Source organism: Eriocheir sinensis, chromosome 15, assembly GCF_024679095.1.
Source record: "Eriocheir sinensis breed Jianghai 21 chromosome 15, ASM2467909v1, whole genome shotgun sequence".
NCBI lineage: Eukaryota > Metazoa > Arthropoda > Malacostraca > Decapoda > Varunidae > Eriocheir > Eriocheir sinensis.
Genome location: NC_066523.1, coordinates 6,963,704 through 6,988,039, shown reverse-complemented (window position 1 = coordinate 6,988,039; position 24,336 = coordinate 6,963,704). Strand labels below are relative to the sequence as shown.

The window sequence follows — 24,336 nt, the reverse complement described above, 5'->3', positions numbered from 1 at the left end:
TGTACCTCGAAAACCTGATATCGGAATGAGGACGAAGGTGAGTTGTTTACCTGCCGCGGGTATCACACGTGCGAAAAGGTTAATGACCGGAGCTGACGAAGCGGCACGTTCACCTGTCCATATTACAGGTAGAGAGGGAGGGAGAGGGAAAGGGAGGGAGGGAGTGATATATACATAGCTAAACATAAACAGATAGATGGATAGGAAAACACAGATAGATAGACTTTGATAAATATATAGATAGATAAGTAAATAGATAGAGAAGAGAGAGAGAGAGAGAGAGAGAGAGAGAGAGAGAGAGAGAGAGAGATTAAACACCCTCTTTGGTCGTGGTCTTAATGCTCGCTTCACCTCTCACGTAATCCTTATCCTTCAGACCTCGAGGAAAGGAAAGGAAAAGAAAGGAGCCGACGGTAAAAATCGACTCCCCCCCCCGCCCACTCTCTCTCTCGCTCGCTCTCTCGCTCTCTCTCTCTCCTTTCGTGCTTGATCCATTTCCTTTTATGTCTCTTTCTTTACCAGCTCTCTCTCTCTCTCTCTCTCTCTCTCTCTCTCTCAAATCCTTTCGTGCTTGATCCATTTCCTTTATGTGCTCTTTCTACCAGTTTCTCTCTCTCTCTCTCTTATTATATGTTCTAATATCCGGGCAGAAAGACTCTCTCTCTCTCTCTCTCTCTCTCTCTCTCTCTCTCACACACACACACACACACACACACACACACTAGACTCCTGCCACTACCACTAATATATTAAATCCTTCGAAAAGAAAAACCGGTAAAGAAAATACAGATAATGGATAAATTTTTAATAATACTCGGAAATAAAACCTGAAATATGACCATCGCTTGAATTTGGCATTATTACACTCATGAAAAAAAAAAAAAAAGGTTGATACCCTGAGCTGGCTGACATTCGAGGCGTGAAAAAGCAATAAAAAGACAAGCACCATTGAATATTAAATCGAACACAGGACCATGAAACCTGATACGCGAAATTACTCCCGTGTGTAGTTCCCCAAGGTCTGATCACGCGCTCGGCTCACCATCGCCACCCCGTCCTCACTTTCCGTATGAGCTCAGTAGTGACGGATGTTTGGGTACGGCTGAAACCTCACACTCACGCCCGGGAGACGGTACGCAACCCCTAACTGACACCCGGTTTACCCATTCGTTACTAAGTGGACAGGGGACACGGATTAAAGGAGACCGGTCACTTGTTTCCACTGCGACCGGGAATCGAACCTGGGATCTCTTGGTTGTGAGGCGAGTGTGTTAACCATTGAAATTACCGAGTGTGTGTTATTTTATTTTGTTTTATTTTGTTATTATTTTCTTTGGTGTACGGAGTTTCAGAATGGCTTACGAACTATATTGATACTTTTCTTTTCTACACTTTAAACTTTTCTATATTTCTAAGCTTCTCTATACTTCTTTTTTCTATAATTTTCCTTTTCTATACTTTTAAACTGCTCTATACTTTCTTTTCTATACTTTTCCTTTCCTATACTTCTAAACTTTTCTATACGTTTTCCTTTCCTATACTTCTTCCCTTTCTTACTCTTCTATTCTTCTTCCGGGAGCTTCATCTTCGTGGGAGACCTTTTCAAATCATTACTGTACCCCGAGACTTACACACACACACACACACACACTCTCTCTCTCTCTCTCTCTCCCCAATCAAATGAAGAAAACGAGCATCAAAGCGAAGGTACGTGACGCTATACGAAGGTGTCAACGACCGTACTCAGACGACAAACAACAACAGTACCATCATTAACATCAGCAGCAGAAGTGGAGGTGGCGGTGGTGGTGGCGGCAGGAGCAGGAGGCGGCGGATTTAGGTCACATCCCGCCGCTCCCGCATCACAAGGCGCTGCAGCAGACGCGAGAGGGAGTGTGGGGCGTGGCGTGGTGTGTCTTTTTGCTCCAAGTTGAGTGTATGATGTATGCTTTGGGTGTGTGAGTGCGTGTGTGAGTGAGTGAGGGTGAGCATGTGTGTGTGTGTGAGGGGGAGAGGGGTAAGGGAGGAGGCGTGAATGAGGATAGTTTAGGACCTTGCGGGGACTGCCATATTGCCAACCTGCCTCGCCCGTTCTTGGATTAAAAAGATAGCAGCCGAATTTCATGAGGTATTAACTAAAGGATTGAGGGATGCTAAATCTCTTTCCTTTCTTCAGTGGGAAACATGATTATTTTCTTCCTTACGCTGATCAATGACTTTCTCCATACAGTTTTGGGTTTGATGATGAACTAAACTAATCATCAACGGAGAAACATAAAAAAAACAAGGCTATTTCTTTTTTTTTTTTTACCTTTTTTATGTAACATCTAATTATTTTTCTATTTCCTATTTCATTTTTTTTTACTTTCTTTTATGTAACAACTAATTATTTTTCTATTTCCTATTTCAAATTTTTTTTTACTTTCTTTTATGTAACAACTAATTATTTTTGCTATATTATACTGGTTAACGACAATCTCTATACATTTTATTTTACGTATTCACTAACTAAACTATCGACGGAGAATTAAAAAAAAGAACTAGGCTGTTTCAATTTTCTTTTCCACTTTCATTTACGGAACAAACTGATTATTTTTCTCCACTGTACTCATCAACGACATTCTCAATACATTTTTTTACGTATTCGCTAACTAAACTATCGACGGAGAATTAAAAAAAGACCTAGGCTATTTTAATTTTCTTTTCCACTTTCTTTTCCGGAACAAACTAATTATTTTTTCCACTATACTCATCAACGACATTCTCTATACAGTCTTTTTACTTACTTAATCACTAACTAAACTATCGACGGAGAATTAAAAAAAGACCTCGGCTATTTTAATTTTCTTTTCCACTTTCTTTTACGGAACAAACTAATTATTTTCTCCACTATACTCATCAATGACATTTTCTATACAGTCTTTTTACTTACTTAATCACTAACTAAACTATCGACTGAGAATTAAAAAAAAGTCCTAGGCTATTTTAATTTTCTTTTCCACTTTCTTTTACGGAACAAACTAATTATTTTCTCCACTATACTCATCAACGACATTCTCTATACAGTCTTTTTACTTACTTAATCACTAACTAAACTAACCATCTCCACAAGGAAATGAAAAACGGTCATATTTCAGTTCGCTTTGGTAAGGAATCGTGGGAATGTATACCTTTTTTCTCCCTCGCCGATACAGGAAAATTTACACCGTTATATAAATCTTGTAAATCGCTGGTCTTCGTGGTGATATATTCAAAGCATCGCCTTCATATATATATCACTACAGATGAACGATAGTGCTTCTCCTCTTCTTCATTCGTGTCTATTTCCATCTACGGTTTCTTATTTCCCTTCTTTCTCATTTTTTCGGTTATTGCTTTTTCCTCTCTTTCGTTTTTTTGTTTGTTTTTACATTTGTTTCTTCCTCCTCTTTCTCTTTTTTTTTTGGTACTGCATCACTTCTTACTTCGTTTCCTTGTCTGTTTTTTTTTTTCTATTCCTCTCCCCAGTTACTTCTTCCTCCTTTTTCTTATTTATTTTATTTATTTCCGGTATATACTTTTTCCTTTTTCTCGTTTTTTTCCCGTCGCTTCTTCCTCCTCTTTCCCGTTTTTTCTAATTTTCTGGTTAATTCTTCCTCCTCTTTCTAATTTTTTGTTCCGTTTCTTCTCCTCTTTCTATTTCTTTCATGTTTTTCCTTTGACGTTATTTTCTCTTCTTTTCTTTCGTTCTGTTCTATCTTTTTTTTTTATTTTACATTTCTTTCCTTTTCTACATTTTTTCATCTGAGCCTTTCCTTTTCTTTCCTTTTTTTTGTCATCCTTTCCTTTTATTTTTCTCACTTTTATTCCTTCATTTTGTTCTCATATTTTTCTTTCACACGGTTTCCTCTTCTTCCTTTTTATCCTCTAAACCTTTATTTTTTATTCGTTCTTTTCTGCCTCTACGTTTTTTATCTTTTTTTTTATTTACCATCTTTGCGTTTCTTATTATCTATACATTTTTTTACGTATTCACTAACTAAACTATCAATGGGGTATTAAGAAAGAACTATAAAAGCCCATCATCCATTTTTCTTCCTACTGTCTGGTTATATTTTCTTCCCTCTTCGTCATAGTAGTCTCTCCTCTTCCTCTTCCTCTTCTTTTTTCTTTATTCTGTTTCATCATTCTTTTATTTTCTCCCTGTACGTCCCTTTTCCTACTCCTCCTCCTCTTCTTCGTCCTTTTCCGCCTCCTCCATGTATCATTTTTCTTCTTTCTCTCCTGTTCTTTTTCTTTTTAACAATTTTGATCTTTTTTTCGTTCCTAATTCCTTCGTCCTCTGTTTCGTTTTGCTGGCTCATCATATTTTCTCCTCCTCCTCCTCCTCCTCCTCCTCCTCCTCCTCCTCCTCCTTTACCTCTTCCTCAATAATTATTTTCTCTTATTTCCTTACTTATATTTTTCTTTCGTTTTTTTTTTAATCTTTTCGTTTTCAGTTCCTTCGTCCTTTCTTCTCTCTAGTTCATCATATTTCTTTTCCTCTCCTTTCCTCTTCCTCCTCCTTCTCTTCATTTTATCTTGTTCGTCTTTTTCTACTCTTCCTCCTTTTTTTAATCCCTTTTATTTTTCATTTTCATCATATTTTCTTTCCTATCCTTTCCATACTTCTTCTCTTTCCTTTCCTTGCTTTTCCTTCCTTTCTTTTTCAATCCATTCCTCCTCTTCCTCTCTTAGGCGTTCCTTCCTTTTTTTCCCTTCCCTTTCTTTCCTTTCCTAGTCTTTCCTTTCCTTTCCTTTCCTTTCCTAGCCTTTCCAATCCTTCCCTTTCTATTCTCTCCTCCTCCTCCTCCTCCTCCTCGCCCACCCGCAGCCAATGTAAGGTGTCCACTGGAAATGACGGTTCAGATTGCGTCTCGTGGGTCTCCTGGTGCGGCTACTGACCCTTAAGACTCTCTCGGCGTACTCTCCTTCTCCGTCTCCCTCCGTTCCTCCTCTTCCACCCCCTCTACGTTCCTTCTACCTTATTCCTACTCCTGCTGCTCCTCCTCCTCCTCCTCCTGCTTCCTCCTACACTTATTCCTCTACCTTTCTCTCCACTAATTTCATCCTTCTTCTCCTTCTCTACTTTTTCTCTCCCTTCCTCTCCCTTCATGCTGCTGCTCCTCTTCCTCCTCTTGTTCCGTCTTTCCCCTATTCCTCTTCCCTTTCTCTCCCAAAATTTCATCCTTCTCTACTTTCCTTCTCTCTTCCTCCTCCGGCTGTTGCTCCTCTTCCTCTTCTTCCTGTCATCTCATTCTTGCCTTTTCCTTCCTCCTCCTCCTCCTCTTCTGTAGCTTCTCTTACGTCCTTTTGATCCTATTATTTTTTTTTCAGTATTGTTCCGCTTTTCATGTTTTTCTCTCTCTCTCTCTCTCTCTCTCTCTCTCTCTCTCTCTCTCTCTCTCTCTCTCTCTCTCTCTCTCTCTCCATTCACCCATTCTGTATCATTTATCGTGCTCTGCCAGATATCCGCCCACCTACTAAACCCTTCCCCACTACCCACACAGCTACCTTACCCACCTCCCCCCCACCCACACACACACACACACACGCGGTTAAGTCAAGCGAGAAGCGGAAAGTCAACGACCGCGAGAACCCTAGACAAAGGAAGGCGGACTGAGCGATAGCGATTGAGACAGACGGAGACGGATCTGAGGGGAGGATGTGTGAGTAAGGATTAAGAGAGTCTGATTGGCGCTTCGAGAGAGGATTGGTTAATTTACTGATGATTTTGATGGGGAAGTAGGGGGTGAAGGAAGGATAGGTAGATAGAGATAGATAGATAGATAGATAGATAGAGAGAGAGAGAGAGAGAGAGAGAGAGAGAGAGAGAGAGAGAGAGTGTGTGTGTGTGGGTGTTTGTAAACAATCACTGGCTTTTAGAAGGAGGAGATCTCTCTCTCTCTCTCTCTCTCTCTCTCTCTCTCTCTCTCTCTCTCTCTCTCTCTCTCCAAACGGAACATAACATTCAGGAACATAATTCTATGAAGCTCGTTTGTTGGTTTTAATGGGGCTATGAATTCTCTCTCTCTCTCTCTCTCTCTCTCTCAAAAAGGAACAAAAAATAAATCAACATAAATCTATGAAGCTCTTTTTTTGGTTTTAATGGGGGCTATGAATTCTCTCTCTCTCTCTCTCTCTCTCTCTCTCTCTCTCTCTCTCTCTCTCTCTCTCTCTCTCTCTGTCTGTAATAATGTGTGTGTCTATGTGTGTGTGTGTGTGTGTGTGTGTGAGAGAGAGAGAGAGAGAGAGAGAGAGAGAGAGAGAGAGAGAGAGAGAGAGAGAGAGCGCAAGCGCGCGACCTTTGACCTTCAATGTAAACTGATGACGTGAAATGAGTGACAGCAGTTCTCTCTCTCTCTCTCTCTCTGTTTACGTTGATTCATCCTTATGGTTAAGTTATTTCTCTCTCTCTCTCTCTCTCTCTCTCTCTCTCTCTCTCTCTCTCAATTCTATATCAATTTTTCATCATTACATCCACTTACTGCTTCACCACATGGATATAATTTTCCTTAAACACCGATTCACCTCCACTATCGCAATACTAGTATATCGCAATAATGTATAAGTCACACCTGTGGAGGCTTCAATCACACACACCTGTCCGAGATTAGCGATCCACCTGAGCAGTTTTTAGATGGAGAAGCGCTGTGTGTGTATGTATGCATTTTTTTTTCCTTTCCTTCCTTCCTTCCTCTTCAATGAAAAATAAATAAAAAAAGAATATGGCTCCTGTGTGTACCATATGTGGAGAGAAGGATTGGAGTCTTTTATGTAACTCTTTAAACCGTTTCCTGAGGGTTAGAAGGGGAAGGGGAAGATGAAAAGGGGTTGAGAAGGGGACTCGAAACACGATCTTCCAATACAACAAATACTTTTACAACTTAAACTACTACTACTACTACTACTACTACTACTACTACTACGACTACTACTACTACTACTACTACTACTACCACAACCACCACCATAATCAGTACTATATAACCGTTTTTCTTTTTCTTTTTCTTTTTAGTATTTTATTTATCTACTCTTCTTCTTCTTATCGTTATCTTGTGCTTATTTATTGTTTTCTTCTATGCATTCATCCTTTCTTTTTCTTTCCCTTTTTATTTCTTCGTTTCTTTCTTCCTCTTCCTTTCCTTCCGTTTTTCTCATTCATCTGTTCATCCATTCCTCCTTCTTTCCTTCTTTGCAGTTTCCCTTACTATTTCCTTTCCATATTCTCCCTTTTCTCTTCCATCTCTCTCCTTCTCTTTTCCTTCCTTCTCTTTCATTTTTTTATCCATTCTTCCTTCCTTCTTTACTATTTCCTTTCCATATTCTCCCATTTTTCATCCTTTCTCTCTTTCTTCCACCTTTCCTTCCTTCTTTCCTTTCATTTGTCCATCCATCCATTCCTTCTTTCTTTACTGTTTCCTTTCCATATTCTCCCTTTTCTCCTTCTCCTTCCCTTCCTTTCCTTTCATCTGTCCACCCATTCTTCCTTCTCTCCTTCTTTCATTGCAGTTTTCTTTACTATATTTTCCTTTCCATATTCTCCTTTATTTTATCTTCAGTCACTTTCTCTATAGTACCGCCAGAGGGGAAATAAAGTGAGGGAAAAATAAGGTAAGGGGAAAAATAAGGCAAGGGAAAAAACCCGTCTCTTAATGCCTATGCTACACGCCTGAGGTCATTCCCCTTTACCCCTCAGCATTCAATATTCACGTAATACTTCCAGTCTCGACTCACCTGGCATAAAGAAGAAGAAGAGGAGGAGGAGGAGGAGGAGGAGGAGGAGGAGGAGGAGGAGGAGGAGGAGGAGAAGAAGGAGGAGGAGGAGGAAAGCAAAGGAAATTAAAAACGAAAATGAAGAATGACTGACTGACTGAATGAAGGAAGGAAGGAGGAGAAAGAGGAATAAGAGGAAGAGGAGAAAAAGGAAGAAGAGGAAGAAGCAGAAAGAAAATATACATACAAAATAAAAGACAGAGAGAGGAAGGAGGAAGACGAGGAAAGGATACGAGGATGAATAAAATAAAAACGAAAAAAAGATGGATGAAGGAAGGAATGAGGAGGAGAAGAATGAGGAGAAAGGAGAGATGGCGGAGGACTAAAAGGCTCTTCCCCGCTTCCCCTTCTTCATTATCCTTCCCCCAGCGGCGTCCCTTGGGCCAGAAACTCCTAGGGAATGACCACCCAACCATGAAAAAGGACGTCCTCCCCTCTTCTCCCCTCCTCCTCCTCCTCCTCTTCTTTCTCCTTCTCATTCCTTCTTCCTTCCTTCCTACCTTCCTTCCTCCATGCTTTCTTTCGTTGTCCATTTCATATTCTTTCCTCCTCCTCCTCCTCTTCCACCTTTCCCTTCCTCTATCTGTTTAGCGTGTATTTTTTTTTCTGGTCCTTCGCATATCTTCCTCTTCTCCTCCTCCTCCTCCTCTTCTTCCTCCTCCCCGTCTCGTTAGCAGGAAAGAAAAAGGAAGAAGGAAGAAGACGAGGGCTGAAGAGGGAGTCTGATCCCATTACGTTCACTTAGGCAACAGAATATTTTGGAGAGCGAGGAAGTGGATTGTGTTTCCGGGGCTTCCTCAATATGAGAGAGAGAGAGAGAGAGAGAGAGAGAGAGAGAGAGAGAGAGAGAGAGAGAGAGAGAGAGAGAGAGAGAGAGAGAGAGAGAGAGAGAATATGTAAGTATGTAAGTGCGTGTATTGTTATAGTAGGCTAGTGGGGTCGTAAGCTAATCACTCCTTTTAAAAATTTACAAACGAAATTTAAAAGGAAATAAAATCGATCCGGAATAGACAAAATAAGAAACACAGACAGACAAATAGATGGCCAGATAGACAGACAGACATACACACACACATACACACATGGTTATACATAAAAAAAATAAAGAATAAGGAAGAAAAGAAACACTGTAATATAATATCTACGAAAGAGAAGAGAAAGAAGGGATAGGAAAGATAAGAATAATAAGAGGCAGAGAAGGAGAGCAGAAAGAAGGAATAACAAACAGACAGATAAAGGAGGAAACGGGAGTAAAATAAGGAACAGGAGGAAGGAAATATTAAAGACAAGTAGCAAAGAGGCAAAAAAAAAAAGAAAAATAAGAAAAGAAAAAGAAAAATGTTGAAGAAAAAACTCACCAAACATTGTCTTTCTGTATCAAAACCACAAGAAAAGGTGATAATAAAAAAAGATACAAGGGAAGGAGGTAAAAAGAGGCGATACGGGGATAGGATAATAAAGGGAAAAAAAGGAAAGGAGATGAGGGAGAGGCTGTTCTATATGTTCTAGGAAAAAGGCAATATAGTGAGGGGAAAAAAAATAACATGGAAGTAAAGTAAGTAAAGGAAATCGCAAGAAAAAATGGAAGGAAAGAAAGAAAGAAGGAAGGGAGGATAGTGAAAGGGAGGACAAAAAGGAAAGAAAAAAGGAAGGAAGAAAGGATAGAAGAATGAGTGGATAGAGGAAAACAGTGAAGGAAGGAAGGAAGGATGGCGGGAAGGAAGGAGGAAAAACTGAGTGGATTGATGAAAGAAAAGAAGAGAAGGAAGGGAGGAAGGAAGAAAGGAAAGAAACAAGAATGATAATAGAAAAAAACAATGAAGGAAGAAAGGAAGATAGGAAGAATGGACGGATACATGAAAGGAAGGAAGAAAAGATGGAAAGAAGGAAGAAAAAAGGAAAAAGAGGAAAGGATGACTGAATAGAAGACAAAAAAAAAAGTGGTTGAAAAAAGGAAGACAGGAGGGAAAGAATTTATGAAGGGCAAAAAAATCAAGACAGGAAGAAAATAAGGAAGAAAATAATGGAAGACACACACACTAATGAGTCTCCTTACTTAATATTTACCTTAAGAATCATAAAACAAACCGAAAAACTAAACGGGAATGAAAGAAAACAGAAGCGAGACACTACACAAGGAAGGAAGGAAGAAAAAAAAAACCTAATGAGTTACACGATACACTTTCCCTCTTTCTCTCAGCCCGGAGGAAGAAAAGAGGAAGAGGAAGGAGGAAGGAGGAGGAGGAGGAGGAAGAGACGCTAGGCCATAGACAGGAAGAAAACGGGGTAAGTGATATAGCGGAGTCTTCCCATTTATTTCTTTTATCATCCGCCGGAGTCATAGAAAATGGGAGAGGGAGAATATTATGGTAGCTGGATGGAAGATGAGGCCTACTACTATTACTACTACTACTATTACTACTACTACTACTGCTACTGCTACTTCTACTACTACTAAAACCTACGGCAGAGAGAGGACAGTAAGCCAGACAGAGAAGGGATAAAAGAAATGGTATATGCAAGGCTCTTCTTATATATTTCTTACTCTTCCTTTTTTCGTATTTTCTTGTTTTTGGTCTTTTCCGCCTTTTTCCGCTTACGCCTTCACCCATCTCCCTTTCTTACTATCTTTACTCTCTACGTTAATCTTTTTCCATCTCCTTCTTCCTTACATCCTTTCTCTTCTTTTTTACTATTTTCTGGTTTTTGTTCTTCGTATATTTCTCTTATAAGTTCCTCCATCTCCTCTTCTTCCAATCACTGCTATACCACCATGACCACCATCTCCTCTTCCTCCCCCTTCTCCACCATCTCCATGAATTTTCCTATCCTAGTATTCTTTCTCTTCGTTTTTTTTCTCTTTTTTGTTCTTGTTTTTTTATTTTTTATTTTTTTTACGCCTCCATCCACCTCCCCTTCTGACTTCTACAACTACCACCACCACTACTCTCACAACTCTTCCTTCTCCTCCTCTAAGTGCTTTCTCTGTATTCCAGCTCTTTTTTTTATTCATTTTCTTGTTCATGTTTTTTCCTCTAATGCCTCCACCTACCTCCCTTTCTGACTTCTACAACTACCACTACTCTCACAACTCTTCCTTCTCCTCCTCTAAGTGCTTTCTCTGTATTCCTGCTCTTCTTTTTTTTATTCATTTTCTTGTTTATGTTTTTTTCCTCTAATGCCTCCACCCACCTCCCTTTCTGACTTCTACAACTACCACTACTCTCACAACTCTTCCTTCTCCTCCTCTAAGTGCTTTCTCTGTATTCCTGCTCTTCTTTTTTTTATTCATTTTCTTGTTTATGTTTTTTTCCTCTAATGCGTCCATCTACCTCCCTTTCTGGCTTCTACAACTACCACCACCACCACTACTCTCACAACTCTTCCTTCTCCTCCTCAAAGTGCTTTCTCTGTATTCCAGCTCTTCTTTTTTTTATTCATTTTCTTGTTCATGTTTTTTTCCTCTAATGCCTCCACCCACCTCTCTTATTACCGCTACCAAGACTATCAAGAAACATATATATCATCCTCCTCTTCTATGTGCTTTCTTGTATTCCTGCTCCTCTTTTTTACTGATTTCCTTATTCTTTACTTTCCCCTTACGCCACCGCCTCCCTTTTCTTATTACTTCTTTCTTGTCATCATTATCATCTATAGCCTCTTCCTCTTCCTCCTCCTTTACTTCCTCCACGTACCTGATTTGTCGTCCTCTCTTAATTTCCCTTTTTTTCATATTCTTCTTGTTCTTCGCCTTTTCCTCTTGCACCTCCACTTCCTTTTCCTACTACCGCTACCACCACCACCATCACCATATCTCCTCCTCCTCCTCCTCCTCCACGTACCTGATTTGTAGTCCTGCTCTTCTGTTTTCCATTTTTTCATGTTCTTGTTCTTCTTCGCCTTTTCCTCTTGCAGCTTCTCCTTTTCCTACTACCGGTACCACCACCACCATCACCATATCTCCTCCTCCTCCTCCACATACTTAAATTCAATGCGGGTACTCACTATTTGGCGGAGTCGTTCAGCTGGTACTCGTTGGAGCGCCCGAAGCACTCCTGCACGCCCGTGTCGGCCCAGAGGCGCTTCATGGCCGACAGCAGCTCCTCCGAGAACGGCTCCGTGTCCTCCATGCGGGAGATGACGTCGAACACCATCTTAGCGTCGGGCTGCGGAAGACGGAGAAGAGGATGGTTAGTGATGAAGGGAGAAGAACATAAGAACATAGAGACATAAAGCCGCTCTGTAAACCGAACCCCAGCTATGGAAAGAGAAGAGGGATGGAACGAGAATGATTAGGTGATTAGGCGGTGTAGGGAGGAGGAAAAAAGGAGAAAAGGAAGGATTATCTGTTGTGTTGAGAGGGGGGGAAGGAAAAAAGGAAGGGGATGTGTAAAGTGGGAAAGAAAAAAGGGAGAGTGGGAAGGATATTATGCTGTGTTGAGGGGAGGGAAAGAGAAAGAGAGAGAGAGAGAGAGAGAGAGAGAGAGAGAGAGAGAGAGAGAGAGAGAGAGAGAGAGAGAGAGAGAGAGAGAGAGAGAGAGAGAGAGAGAGAGAGAGAGAGAGAGAGAGAGAGAGAGAGAGAGAGAGAGAGAGAGAGAGAGAGAGAGAGAGAGAGAGAGAGAGAGAGGAATAAAGGCCATTCTGCAAAGGAAGAAAGGAAGGAGAGAGGGAAGAAAAGGAGGAAGGGAGGAGAAGGATTTAAAGTGCATAGGTGTATCAAAGTAAAAATTATAGGAAAGAAAAAGGGAAAAAAATAAAGAAGAAACGAAAGGAAAGAAGAAAACGAGGTGGATAAGTAGGTTGTTGTTATCTGGGTCAAAAGGAGAGGAGGAAAAGGAGGAAGCAAAGCAGTATAAAGTAAGTATGTAAGTAAGTAAGTAAGTAAGTAAGTATTTAAGGGAGGAAGGAAGGAAGGAAGGAAGGAAGGACACCACGACAAGACAGGAAGACAAAATGAGGATATCTTGGCAAAGGAAATCAGGAAGGGTAAGTTTTAAGTGTAAGGATGGAAGGAAGAAAGGGAAGGAAGGAAAAAGGGGAAGGAAGGAAAAAGGGGAAGGAAGGAAAAAGGGGAAGGAAGGAAGGAAGGAAGGAAGGAAGGAAGGAAATAAAGAAAGAGACACCGCAACAGGACAGGACAAAATGTGGATATCTGGGACGAAGGAAAGGAAGGAACAAGAGGAAGGAAGGAAGGAAGGAAGGAAGGAAGGAAGGAAGGAAAGAAAGAACGAAGGATACCACAACAGGACAGGAAGGAAAAGTTGTAAAGTGTGTGAGAGAGGAAAAACAAGGAAGGACAGGAAGGAACAATTAAGGGGACAAAAATGTGGAACGTGTGGGCGAAGGAGAGGAAGGGAGGAAGGGAGAAGGAGAGGAAAGGAAAGTTGTAAAGGAAAGGGAAAGAGAGAGGGAGAGACAAGAGGAAAGAGACGGGGCTCTATTGCGGTTAATGTGAGGGAAAAAGAGAAAAAGAAAGAGAGAATAAGGAAGAGAAGAGGAAGAAAGATAAGTAATGAGATGTCAGCAGGAAAGAGAAAAGAAGAAAGTGTAATAATAATTTTGTGAGGAACAGGAAGAAGGAAGCAGAAGAAGGAAGAAGAGCAGGAGAAGGATGACTGAGAATAAAGAAAAAAAATAAGATAAGAAAGAAAGAACAGGAAGGAGAAAAAAAGACGATAAAGAAGAGGAGGAGGAGGAAATGGAGGATTGAGAAGAAATGAAGAAAGCAAGAAATGAAGAAAGGAAGGATGAAAGAAAGAAGAGAATAAAGAAGAGGAATAAGAAGAAAAAGATGAAGCATTAAAATTAGCATCAGCAGTGGTCTCACCAGTTGAAACAGCAGTAGAAGAACAAGAACAAGAAGAACTAGAAGAACCACAGAGAAGGGAAAAGATACAAGAGAAACAGAAGCGAGGAGAAGACCAAGACGAGCTGAGACGAGAGATAAAGAAACATTGATTGAGCTACACACATAAGCTTACTGGGGAGAGAGGGAGTGAAGGAAGAAGAAGGGAAAGGAGATGAGGAGGCAAGGGAGAAGAGGAAAGGATGGAAACGTTATTATGGTAAGCTGAGGGAGAGGGAGAGAGAGAGAGAGTGGGAGTGAGACAAAGTGGAGAAGGACAAGGGATATATATGTGCTGTCTGTTATCTGGAGGCAAGCGTCGCGTACAGGGGGAAAGACAAATGGGTTACGTTGATGGTAAACTGAGAAGGGACAGAACGGGGAAAAAGGTAAGGAGGGGAACTGACGGGGACAACATTGCATGGAAAGGAGGAGGAAGAACATGAAAAAAAAAAAGAGAGGTAAATATGGCGTAGAGGAGAGGATGATCCGTTAGTGTAAAGAGGAAGAATGAAAGGGAAAAGAATGAAAGGGAAAAGGGAAAAATACACAGAGGACGGGTTTGGCATTTTGTATATAAGGAAAGAAAGAGGAGGAAGAAAATTAAGAAAGGAGAGGGTAAATGCTGCGTAGGAGGAGAGGGAAAGATCAGTTAGTGTAAAGAAGAACGAAAATTGAAAAAAAGTGAAAAAAATGTAGGAAAACAGACGAAAATTGATAGGAAGACGAAGAAGAAAGTGTAGAAAGAAGTGGATAGATACTGATAATGAGAAGAGGATATCAATTAGGTAAAGAGGAGGAAAGAAGTGCAGAAAGGAGAGGAAGACCAGTTAAGTAAATAATAATAAGAAATTGTAGAAAGAAGGAGAAGGAAGGAAGGAAGTAACGAGGAAGAAAGAATTACAGAAAAGGAGAGAGAAGAGAAAGATCACATAATTATGGAAAGAGAAAGGGAGATGAAAGAGACAAAGAAAGAGGAAGAAAAAAATGTAGAAAGAGGAGGGGAAAAAAGACTAGTAAAGAAGGAGAGAATGAAACAAAGCAAGAATAAACACTAGGTAAAAGATAAAAGGCAGATAACGTAGAATAACAACTAGGGGGCGAAAGAGGAAGAGGGAAATATAAAGAAAATGAGTCTTGTAGGTAAACACAGGAAGAGAGAGATAAAAGAAGACAAAGTAAAACAATAAAGATAGAGAGAGGAGGAGAAAGCCATGTTAAGAATAAGCTGAAGGGAAGGGAGGAAGGGAGGAAGGAAAGGATAAAAGTGTAGCTATATACCACGAGTTGGTGAAAGAGAGAAGGAGGAAAAAACGAAGACTGGAGGGGTGGAAGACGAGAGAGAGAAAGCGAGAGAAAACAGTGGAGAGAGAAGAGTGAGGAAGGAGATGACGAGAATATATTAAACGAAGGAAAAGAGAGAGAGAGAGAGAGAGAGAGAGAGAGAGAGAGAGAGAGAGAGAGAGAGAGAGAGAGAGAGAGAGAGAGAGAGAAATAAAGAACACAGTATGATGAAAGAGAAAATGAGGGAAAGACGAAAGAAAATAAGAGAAAATAAGAAAACTACAAAGGCAAGAGAAAGAGAGAGGAGAAGAGAATAACGAAAATACACTAAAACAAGGGGAGAGAAAGAGAAAGAAATACAGAACACAAACTGAGGAAAGAGAAAATGAGGGCAAACAAAATAAAAATGCTGATGATAAAGCAAATACATAGAGACGAAAGAAAGGCAAAATAAGTAAAGAGTTCAATATATAAAAAAGGATTAGTTTCAAGGACAGAAGAAAGAAGTGATAAACGAAGGGAAGAGAGAGAGAAATACAAAACACAAACTAAGAAAAAAGAAAACGAGGGAAAACAAAAAAATGCTGATGATGAAAAAAAAACATAAGGACGAAATAAAAGGAGAACACGTAAAAAATTGTGTAAAAAACATTAAATTCAAGGATAAAATAAAAAAGAGGTGGAATATCTGAAACAGTGTAACCTTGAATGATAAATATATACGCGTCACTGAAGGTAAGAGGAGAGACAGAGAAGGTAACAGAGAACGCGTACATAACAGGTTTTCATTTTGCTTTTGCTTGATAGAAATACAAAAAAGTGGTGTGTGTGTGTGTGTGTGTGTGTGTGTGTGTGTGTGTGTGTGTGTGTGTGTAATTATCTGTATGCATTAGATAGAAAATACAGAAGTGGCCGTTTTTCTTTTCTTTTTCTTTTCATTTCTTTTATTTCCTTTCTTTTAATCATCTATTTATCCATTTATTTTCCTTTATTTTATTTTATCTATTTATATATTTTTCTGTGTGATTATTATGTAAAGAGGAAAAACTAAGAAAAAAAAACTTGAAGTGAGCTCACAAAGAAAGTAAAAGAAAAAGAAAAAAGAAAAGGGGACAAAACAAAGGCTATTTCTATGTAGATTGACGAGGGAATAGGTAACCGAAGCCACAAAGTTAGCCGTGGGAGCTGAGAGGCCAATTTAAACTGTGGGTTGTGTTGCACGGCGAGGAAAGTTTTTTTATTACAGAAGTACGGACGGAAGAGATATTTTTTCCACCGATACTATAAGAAGAATTTGGTGGGAGTGACGAAACGATGAGTGAAGAAAAGAATAAAAGAATGAGACGGGAATAAGAGGAAAACACGAGAATGAGAGAAGAATGAGGTAATAATGAGAATGAGAATGACAGAAGAAAGAGAGAATGCAAGATGAAAGAATAAGAGAATGAGAAGGAGGAGAGAATGAAAAAATGAAAAGAGTGAATGAGAGAGAATGAGACGGGAATAAGAGGAAAACGAGAGAATGAGAGAATAATGAGGTAATAATGAGAATGAGAATGACAGAAGAAAGAGAGAATGCAAGATGAAAGAATAAGAGAATGAGAAGGAGGAGAGAATGAAAGAATGAAAAGAGGAATGAGAGAGAATGAGACGGAATAAGAGGAAAACAGAATGAGACAAGAATGAGGTAATAATCAGAATGAGAATGACAGAAGAGAGAATGCAAGATGAAAGAATAAGAGAATGAGAAGGAGGAGAGAATGAAAGAATGAAAAGAGTGAATGAGAGAGAATGAGACGGGAATAAGAGGAAAACGAGAGAATGAGAGAATAATGAGGTAATAATGAGAATGAGAATGACAGAAGAAAGAGAGAATGCAAGATGAAAGAATAAGAGAATGAGAAGGAGGAGAGAATGAAAGAATGAAAAGAGTGAATGAGAGAGAATGAGACGGGAATAAGAGGAAAACGAGAGAATGAGAGAAGAATGAGGTAATAATGAGAATGACAGAAGAGAGAGAGGATGCAAGATGAAAGAATAAGAGAATGAGAAGAATGAGAGGATGAAAAGAGTGAATGAGAGAATGAGAGAGAATGAGTGAGACACGGATAAGAGAATGAGAGAAGAGAGGATGATAGAATTAGAGAATGAGAATAATGACCAGAATAAGAAGAATGAGAAGAGAGAAAATAAGAATACTGAGAATGAGAAGAATGAAAACGAAAGATGAATGAAAATGAGAGAGGAATGAGAGCGAGAAAAATGAGAGAACAAGAGGAAGGAGGACGAGAGAAGAATAAAAGAAGAATGAAAGGAAAACGAGAGAATGAGAAAAGAATGAAATAATAAGACAGAAAAAAGCCTTATCATACTGGTGAAAAGGGAAGAAAAATACTGGACTAATATACAACGGACGCAGAAAAAAAAAGTGTGTAAGCTGAAATGGATGACGGATGAAAAAATAGAGAAATAGAAAAGGTAAACACGGACGAAGAGGAAAAATCGTGTGTATGCTGAAAAGAGCGACGGATGGAAGGGCGAGTGAGTGACGTTCTCTGATTGGACTGACGGCGCGGGATGATGAGGCCAACGAGCAGTTTTGAGTGAATCGGAATCGCTCGATGAAAAACGTTTAGAGAGTCAATAAAAGAATTCTGACGCGCTATTGAAGTGAGATGATGACATAGCAGCGTAGCACAAAAGGACATTCTACCGTAAAAACAAAACAACAAAAAACAGTCATTGAGTTAATTATACAAGTTTTGTGTAGGAGGTCCATATTCACAAACATTTCGGGGATTAAACACTCACAATTGATAAAGCTTTGGTTGAGGATGTGTTAGTATTTCCATGGGTAGTTTATAAGCCTAGCGGTAGTTTGACAATGCTTCTGCACTATGAATGTCAAAAAACACGTACGAGAACCCAAGTAACATTTAAGGGCTTTCACATCCACATTTGATAAGGCTTTCGTTGAGGCTGTGTTAGTACTTCCATGGGTAGTTTTATAAGCCTAGCGGTAGTTTGACAATGCTTCTGCACTATGAATGTCAAAAAACACTTATGAGAACCCAACTTACATTTAAGGGCTTACACACCAACATTTGATAAGGCTTTCGTAGAGGCTGTGCGTATTTCCATGGGTAGTTTTATAAGCCTAGCGGTAGTTTGACAATGCTGCTGCACTATGAATGTCAAAAAATACTTATGAGAACCCGACTAACATTTAAGGCCTTACACACCAACATTTGATAAGGCTTCGTAGAGGCTGTGTTAGTATTTCCATGTGTAATTTTACGAGCCTAGTGATGCTTTGACAAGGATTCTGCACCATGAATATGACAAAACCCTCCTGGGAACCCGACACTCTCCCTTGTGACCTTTGGAACTATTTGTTATGAGAGCCGAAAGCGTCATGGGCTTTCGTAGAGGCTGTGTTAGTATTTCCATGGGTAGTTTTATGAGCCTAGTAATAGTTTGACGAGGCTTCTGCACTATGAATGTGAAACAACACTCATGAGAAACCGACTAATTTCCTTGTGGCTTTGGGGAATACAGGACTGAGAGTACTGTTTAAATGGAAGAAAAATACAGCATAGTTATTATTTAGATTTTTTATGTTTTTTTTTCTCTTCACATTCCCGCCTATAGCGCCGGTAGGCTTTCTTCAGGGGCCAGATGGTCGGCCCAAGCCCGTCATGGCGCAGGCAGTTTTTCTATAGTGACGCCAGTTATGCTTGGCTCATGCTGCCCCACGAAACTCATTCTTGATTCACTGGATGGTTTCTTCTAGAGTCCGGGTTGATGGGTGGTCTTCTGGACAGCATGTGGATAGTCTTAGGACACTCGACGGGGACTGAAAAATCCCAGGTGGTAGCGCGGGGATTCGAACCGACGTTGTCCATGGCGTGGTGAACGTGAGCCCAGCACGTTAACCACTCAGCCACCGCCTACCCATATTCATTTAAACTTGTCTTAATCAGTACAGCGGGGCATAAAACAATGATAAAGAAGGAGACAGATGCAAATAAAAGGGATAACTTTTGTGGATAAGTGTACCGTTGAGAAGGGTAAATACAGCATAATCATCATCCTCATTATCACACTTGTTTTTAATCACCATACGAGCACCAAAGGGATTAACAATACTAAGAAAAGCGAGAGGAAAAACATGCCAACGGTTGTGTAGATTCAGGTGCCGTTCAGAAGGGTAGATACGACATAATCGTCTCCATTGTCATATTCCTTTTAATCACCATACGAGTACCAAAAGGCCTCACGATGCGAAGAAAGGAAAACAATAGACGAAAGGATAAAAAACATGCCAGCGTTTATGTGTATATTCCGGTACCGTTGAAAAGGAGGCAGACAGCTGAGCATCGCCCGTCATGTTGTTTGTTGTTTATCTCCCAGAGCGACATTTTTTTTACATCAAGGTCAAGCTCAAAGCCACTAAAACAAAGCAGCAACGAAAAAGTCCACCAAGCGCTGCTCCGAATAAGAAAATATCGGGAAAAAATAGGGAAATAGAGATAGAATATAGAGAATAGAGAAAATATTGTAGAAAATAGAGATAGAAATAGAAAACAGATAGAAAAATATGGTAGAAAATAGAGATAGAAATAGAAAACAGAATAGAGAAAACATGGGAGAAAATAAAGAAATAGAAATAGAATATAGAGAATAGAGAAAATATGGAAGAAAATAAAGAAATAGAAATAGAAAACAGAGAATAGAGAAAATATGGAAGAAAATAAAGAAATAGAAATAGAAAACAGAGAATAGAGAAAATATGAGAGAAAATAAAGAAATAGAATATAGAGAATAGAGAAAATATGGGAGAAAATAGAGATAGAAATAGAAAACAGAGAACAGAGAAAATATGGAAGAAAATAGAGATAGAAATAGAAAACAGAGAACAGAGAAAATATGGAAGAAAATAGAAATGTAAAAGAGAAAAATATGGGAAAATAGAGAAATCGAAATAGAAAAAAGAGAAAATTATGGAAAAATAGAAATAGAAATAGAGAATAGAGAAAATATGGGAGAAAATAGAGAAATGGAGAAGAGGAAAATATGAGATAATAGAGAAATAAGAACAGAAAACACAGAACAGAGAAAATATGGGAGAAAATAAAAATAAAATGAGTAAGAATATCTCGGCTTTGTGTGTGTGTGATGTTCTAAATGAGACACACATCGTAATTACCGTACTTAAAGGGGTTTGTATTCCTTTTAGTAATGACCTTTTAATTAACAGAACTTCGGAGTGTGACGATAAAGAGAAAACACTGATTCAGAAATGTCATATCTGGATTTGGATTTGATTTTTTTTTTTGTATTTCTTTTATCTTTTTTTTTAGGAGCTCATGTTATTGTTTTTTTTTCTATTTACTTATTCACTTATTAGTATTATTACATTTCTCTGTGCTCGTGTGTTATGTCTGCATCAACTTATCGCAAAAAAAGAAAAAAAAAATCCCGTCGTTCCCGTGATGGCTCAGTGGCTAAAACGTCTACTTCCTGACGCATTGAGCAATAGTTCGAATCCAGGTGGAGACAGCCAGCCCAGTAATCACCTTATCATAAAAAATCAAAAAAATATCCGTCATCTTCATAGTCTACTTCCTGACGCATTGAGCCACAGTTCGAGTCCAGGTGGAGACAGCCAGCCCAGTAATCACCTTATCATTAAAAAAATAATCTCCGTCATCTTCATAGTGGTACAGTGGCTAAAAACGTCTACAACCTGACACACTGGGCCAAGGTTCGAGTCCAGGAACAGACAGACGGCACAAAAGACCCCCGATTGTGTTTACCTCCCCCTCGCGACCTGGGCAACACGCGTAAACAGATGCCTGGATAACCTTGTGTCTGGCTAAACTGTGGCCGCGTGTGTACACCTGAAGCCTGTGCGTGTTATGGGATGGCAAGGACGCGGACATGGACACAGTGGAGGAGGTGAGACGGGAGACGATCTACTAATGTCTGTCTGTCTGTCTGTATTTGTCTGTCTGTCTGTCTGTCTGTCTGTATTTGTCTGTCTGTCTGTCTGTCTGTCTGTCTGTCTGTCTGTCTGTCTGTCTGTCTGTCTGTCTCTCTCTCTCTCTCTCTCTCTCTCTCTCTCTCAATTAGTTCTATTTTTGCAGGTCAATCACTTTCCTTTCGGCACTTTTTTTCTTTTTTTCTGCAGGTGTCACGTCCATTTTCTTTTTATTTTTGCAGGAAAAGCATTTTTTTTACAGGATTTTTATTTTTTTTGCAAGAGTCGGAACTTTGGCAGGAGTTTTCTAATTGATATCTTTTTTTTTTTTTTTGCAGGACAGTCCCCTTTAAATTTGTTTGTTTTCAGGACGATGAAGTTGTTTTGACAGGATTTTTTTCTTTTACGGTGCATGACAATCGCCTTTTCACTACTTTTCTTTTGCAGGACAATCAATCAACTTCTTTTGGTAGGACTCCGTTAATGTTACTCCTATCTTTACTTTTTGCAGGACAGTCACGGTCTTTTTTTTAGCAAGGGTTTATTTTTCTAATTTTCTAAAGGATATTCACTTTTATTCTATTTATATTTACTGGTTATTTTTTCTTCATTTGTTTCAAGTCATGTAATTCTCGAAGGACAGTCACGGAGCTATTTTTGGGGGTCACCGTCAAGAACTTGCTCCTGATCCGCTAGTGTCCGGATCCTCCTGCAACGGTCGAGCGGTGGGGGGTGAGGGGGGGGGGGGGAGGGAAGGCATTTAGCACGCGCGTTCGTAGAGATTCAAACTCGACTAATGGGATCTGCTGGACGCGCTAATTGGGTTTTCGGGCGAATTTCGTAGCTCGTGACTGTTTTAATGGTGCTTCACTCTCTCTCTCTCTCTCTCTCTCTCTCTGTGTGTGTGTGTGTGTGTGTGTGTGAGAGAGAGAGAGAGAGAGAGAGAGAGAGAGAGAGAGAGAGAGAGAAACTGAGAAACTGCATGTTCCACCCTTGACTGACCATATTTTACCTCCTCCTCCTCCTCCTCCCCTCCCCCTCTCCCCCTCCTCACCCCTTAAATATAACGACGCGTATCTTTCCCCTTCCCAAATCAATAACTTCCCCCTATCCCCCCCTCCCCTCCTTACCTCCCCTCCCCACACCCAAACGAACACTTCCATAAAAAATACACACATCACCTGCACCCTTCCTCCCTCTCCTCCCTCCTCCCTCTATCCTCCCCCTTACTCCCCCTACCTCTATAAAAGCCAGAACCCTCATTTACAGCACTGTTACCACCACTTCTTTCTCTCCTCTACCCTTATCTACTCTCCCCTATTATCACCAGCACCACCACCACCACCACCACTACACAGCTCCACACCCAATCCTCATCATTACTCCCCCTCCCCACTCTTCCACTGATCTGAACTAACTCCTATGCACTTCCACTTCCCACACCAATACGTTCTCCCCTCCCTTACCACTACATTAAACTTTCTCTCCCTTATTCACTTCTCCTCCCCTTCCTCTCCTTCAGCCATTCCTCCTACCCTTCCTCTCCCTCACCTATTCTCCTCTCCTTCTCTCCCTCAGCCATTCCTTCTACCCTTCCTGTCCGTCACCTATTCCTCCTCCCCTTCCTCTCCTTCACCTACTCTCCTCCCCTTCTCTCCCTCAGCCATTCCTCCTCCCCTTCCTCTCCCTCACCTATTCCGCCTCCCCTTTCTTTCCCCTCCCACTCTCTCTCCCCCACCATCACCCTTACCACTAATCCACACCCTCATCCCCATCACAACTTCCTTCCACACCCCCATCTATTCCCCATCACCTTCCCCCTTCCCCTCTCCCCCACCACCACCTCCCCACCATTACCCTCGCCCTCACATACATTATTTATCGGAAATCAATGCGCGCCAACACCAGGCGTCAAACGGACGAGAAATTCAGGTAAATGGGAACACCTGCCCTTCCAGCCTCTCCCATTGGCCGCCTGAGCGCTGACGTCACCTTGGGCTGCCTACAGGTGTGTGTGTGTGTGTGTGTGTGTGTGTGTGTGTGTGTGTGTGTGTGTATGGGGGGAAAATATACCTCCACATATTTTTATTGCCCGCCTGTCTGTCTGTCTGTCGGTTGGTCGGTCTCTCTCTCTCTCTCTCTCTCCTATATAAGTTTTGCTCTCTTTTTCATCATTTTCTTGAATTCCATATTTTTTGCTTTATTTTTCGCCGTAGTTTCTCTCTCTCTCTCTCTCTCTCTCTCTCTCTCTCTCTCTCTCTCTCTCTCTCTCTCTCTCTCTCTCTCTCTCTCTCTCTCTCTCTCCTTCTCTCTCTCTCTCCTTCTCTTCCTCCCTTCCTCCTTCTGTTTAACCTTTCCTTCTATTACTTTTCTGACTTATCCTTTCCTCCCTTTCTGCTTCTTCCTCCCTTTTTTTCCTCTCCTACTTTTTTTCTCTTCTTTTTCTCCCTTCCTCCTCCTCTTTAATATTTTCCTTCACTATTATCCTGACTTCCTGCTTTCCTCCCTTCTCTCTTTCTTTCCTCACTTCTCTCTCTTTTCTTTTCCTCTCTTCCTATCATCATTTCTTACTCTGCATCAATTCGCTTCATTATTACATTCCACATTTTGCTTTTCTCCCTTTCTTCTCTTATTTTCTCCCCTACTCTCTTTTTTTCATTCTTTCTCTCCTTCCTTTTACTCTTTTCCTAGTCTGCATGCCTTTCCTCTCTCTCTCTCTCTCTCTCTTCCTTCCTCCTATTTCCACAATCTTCAACCTCACACAACACAGCCTTCCTCCTCCTCCTCCTCCTCCTCCTCTACAAATATCTCACGCAGCAGCTTCCCCCTCGACCTTGCAACCCCCTAAACACACAAAGGTTCGAGTTTCTAGGAAGAGACAGGCAATTAGGTCACTTTTCCTTTGACCTTGCAAGACCTATCACCTGCAAATCACAACAGGTAACAATAGAGTGACGTCAGGTACCAAATTTGTCTTCTTTTCTTCCTTCTCCTCCTGCTCCTCCTCCTCCTTGTTTTTCTTCTCCTTCCTTCTTTTACTGATATTCTTTTCCTCCTCCTACTACTACTACTACTATTTCCTCCTTCTACTGCTGTTCTTTTCCTTCTCTTCCTCTTCCTCCTCCACCTCCTCCTACGACTACTACTACTACTACTACTAATAATAATAATAATAATAATAACTTCACCTTTTCAATTCCCTCTTCCCTTCTCCTAATTAACACTACACACCCATACTGGACTCAAATGCCCTTAATTACCTTACCTTTACGCAATACCTGTTCTCGTGACACAATTACCAAACTTTCGAGGTAATCATTCGGGTAAAAAGTTGAAAAGTCGTAACGCTATGCAGGAAAAGTTTAACGTTACTGGATTTGTAAAGAGGTGAAAAGTTGGTATTGAGGTTATTGTTGAAAGAGGAGGAGGA

General features: G+C 40.4%; 1 protein-coding gene across 1 annotated transcript in view; it reads right to left on the bottom strand.

Moving 5' to 3' along the window:
- LOC126998855 (guanine nucleotide-binding protein G(o) subunit alpha) overlaps nt 1-24,336 on the bottom strand; it is a 110,473-nt gene that overhangs the window by 56,282 nt on the left and 29,855 nt on the right. The window contains exon 2 of the mRNA XM_050861018.1: nt 11,800-11,960. Within this exon, the coding sequence (XP_050716975.1) occupies nt 11,800-11,960 (161 nt within the window). The remainder of the gene's footprint in view (nt 1-11,799; nt 11,961-24,336) is intronic.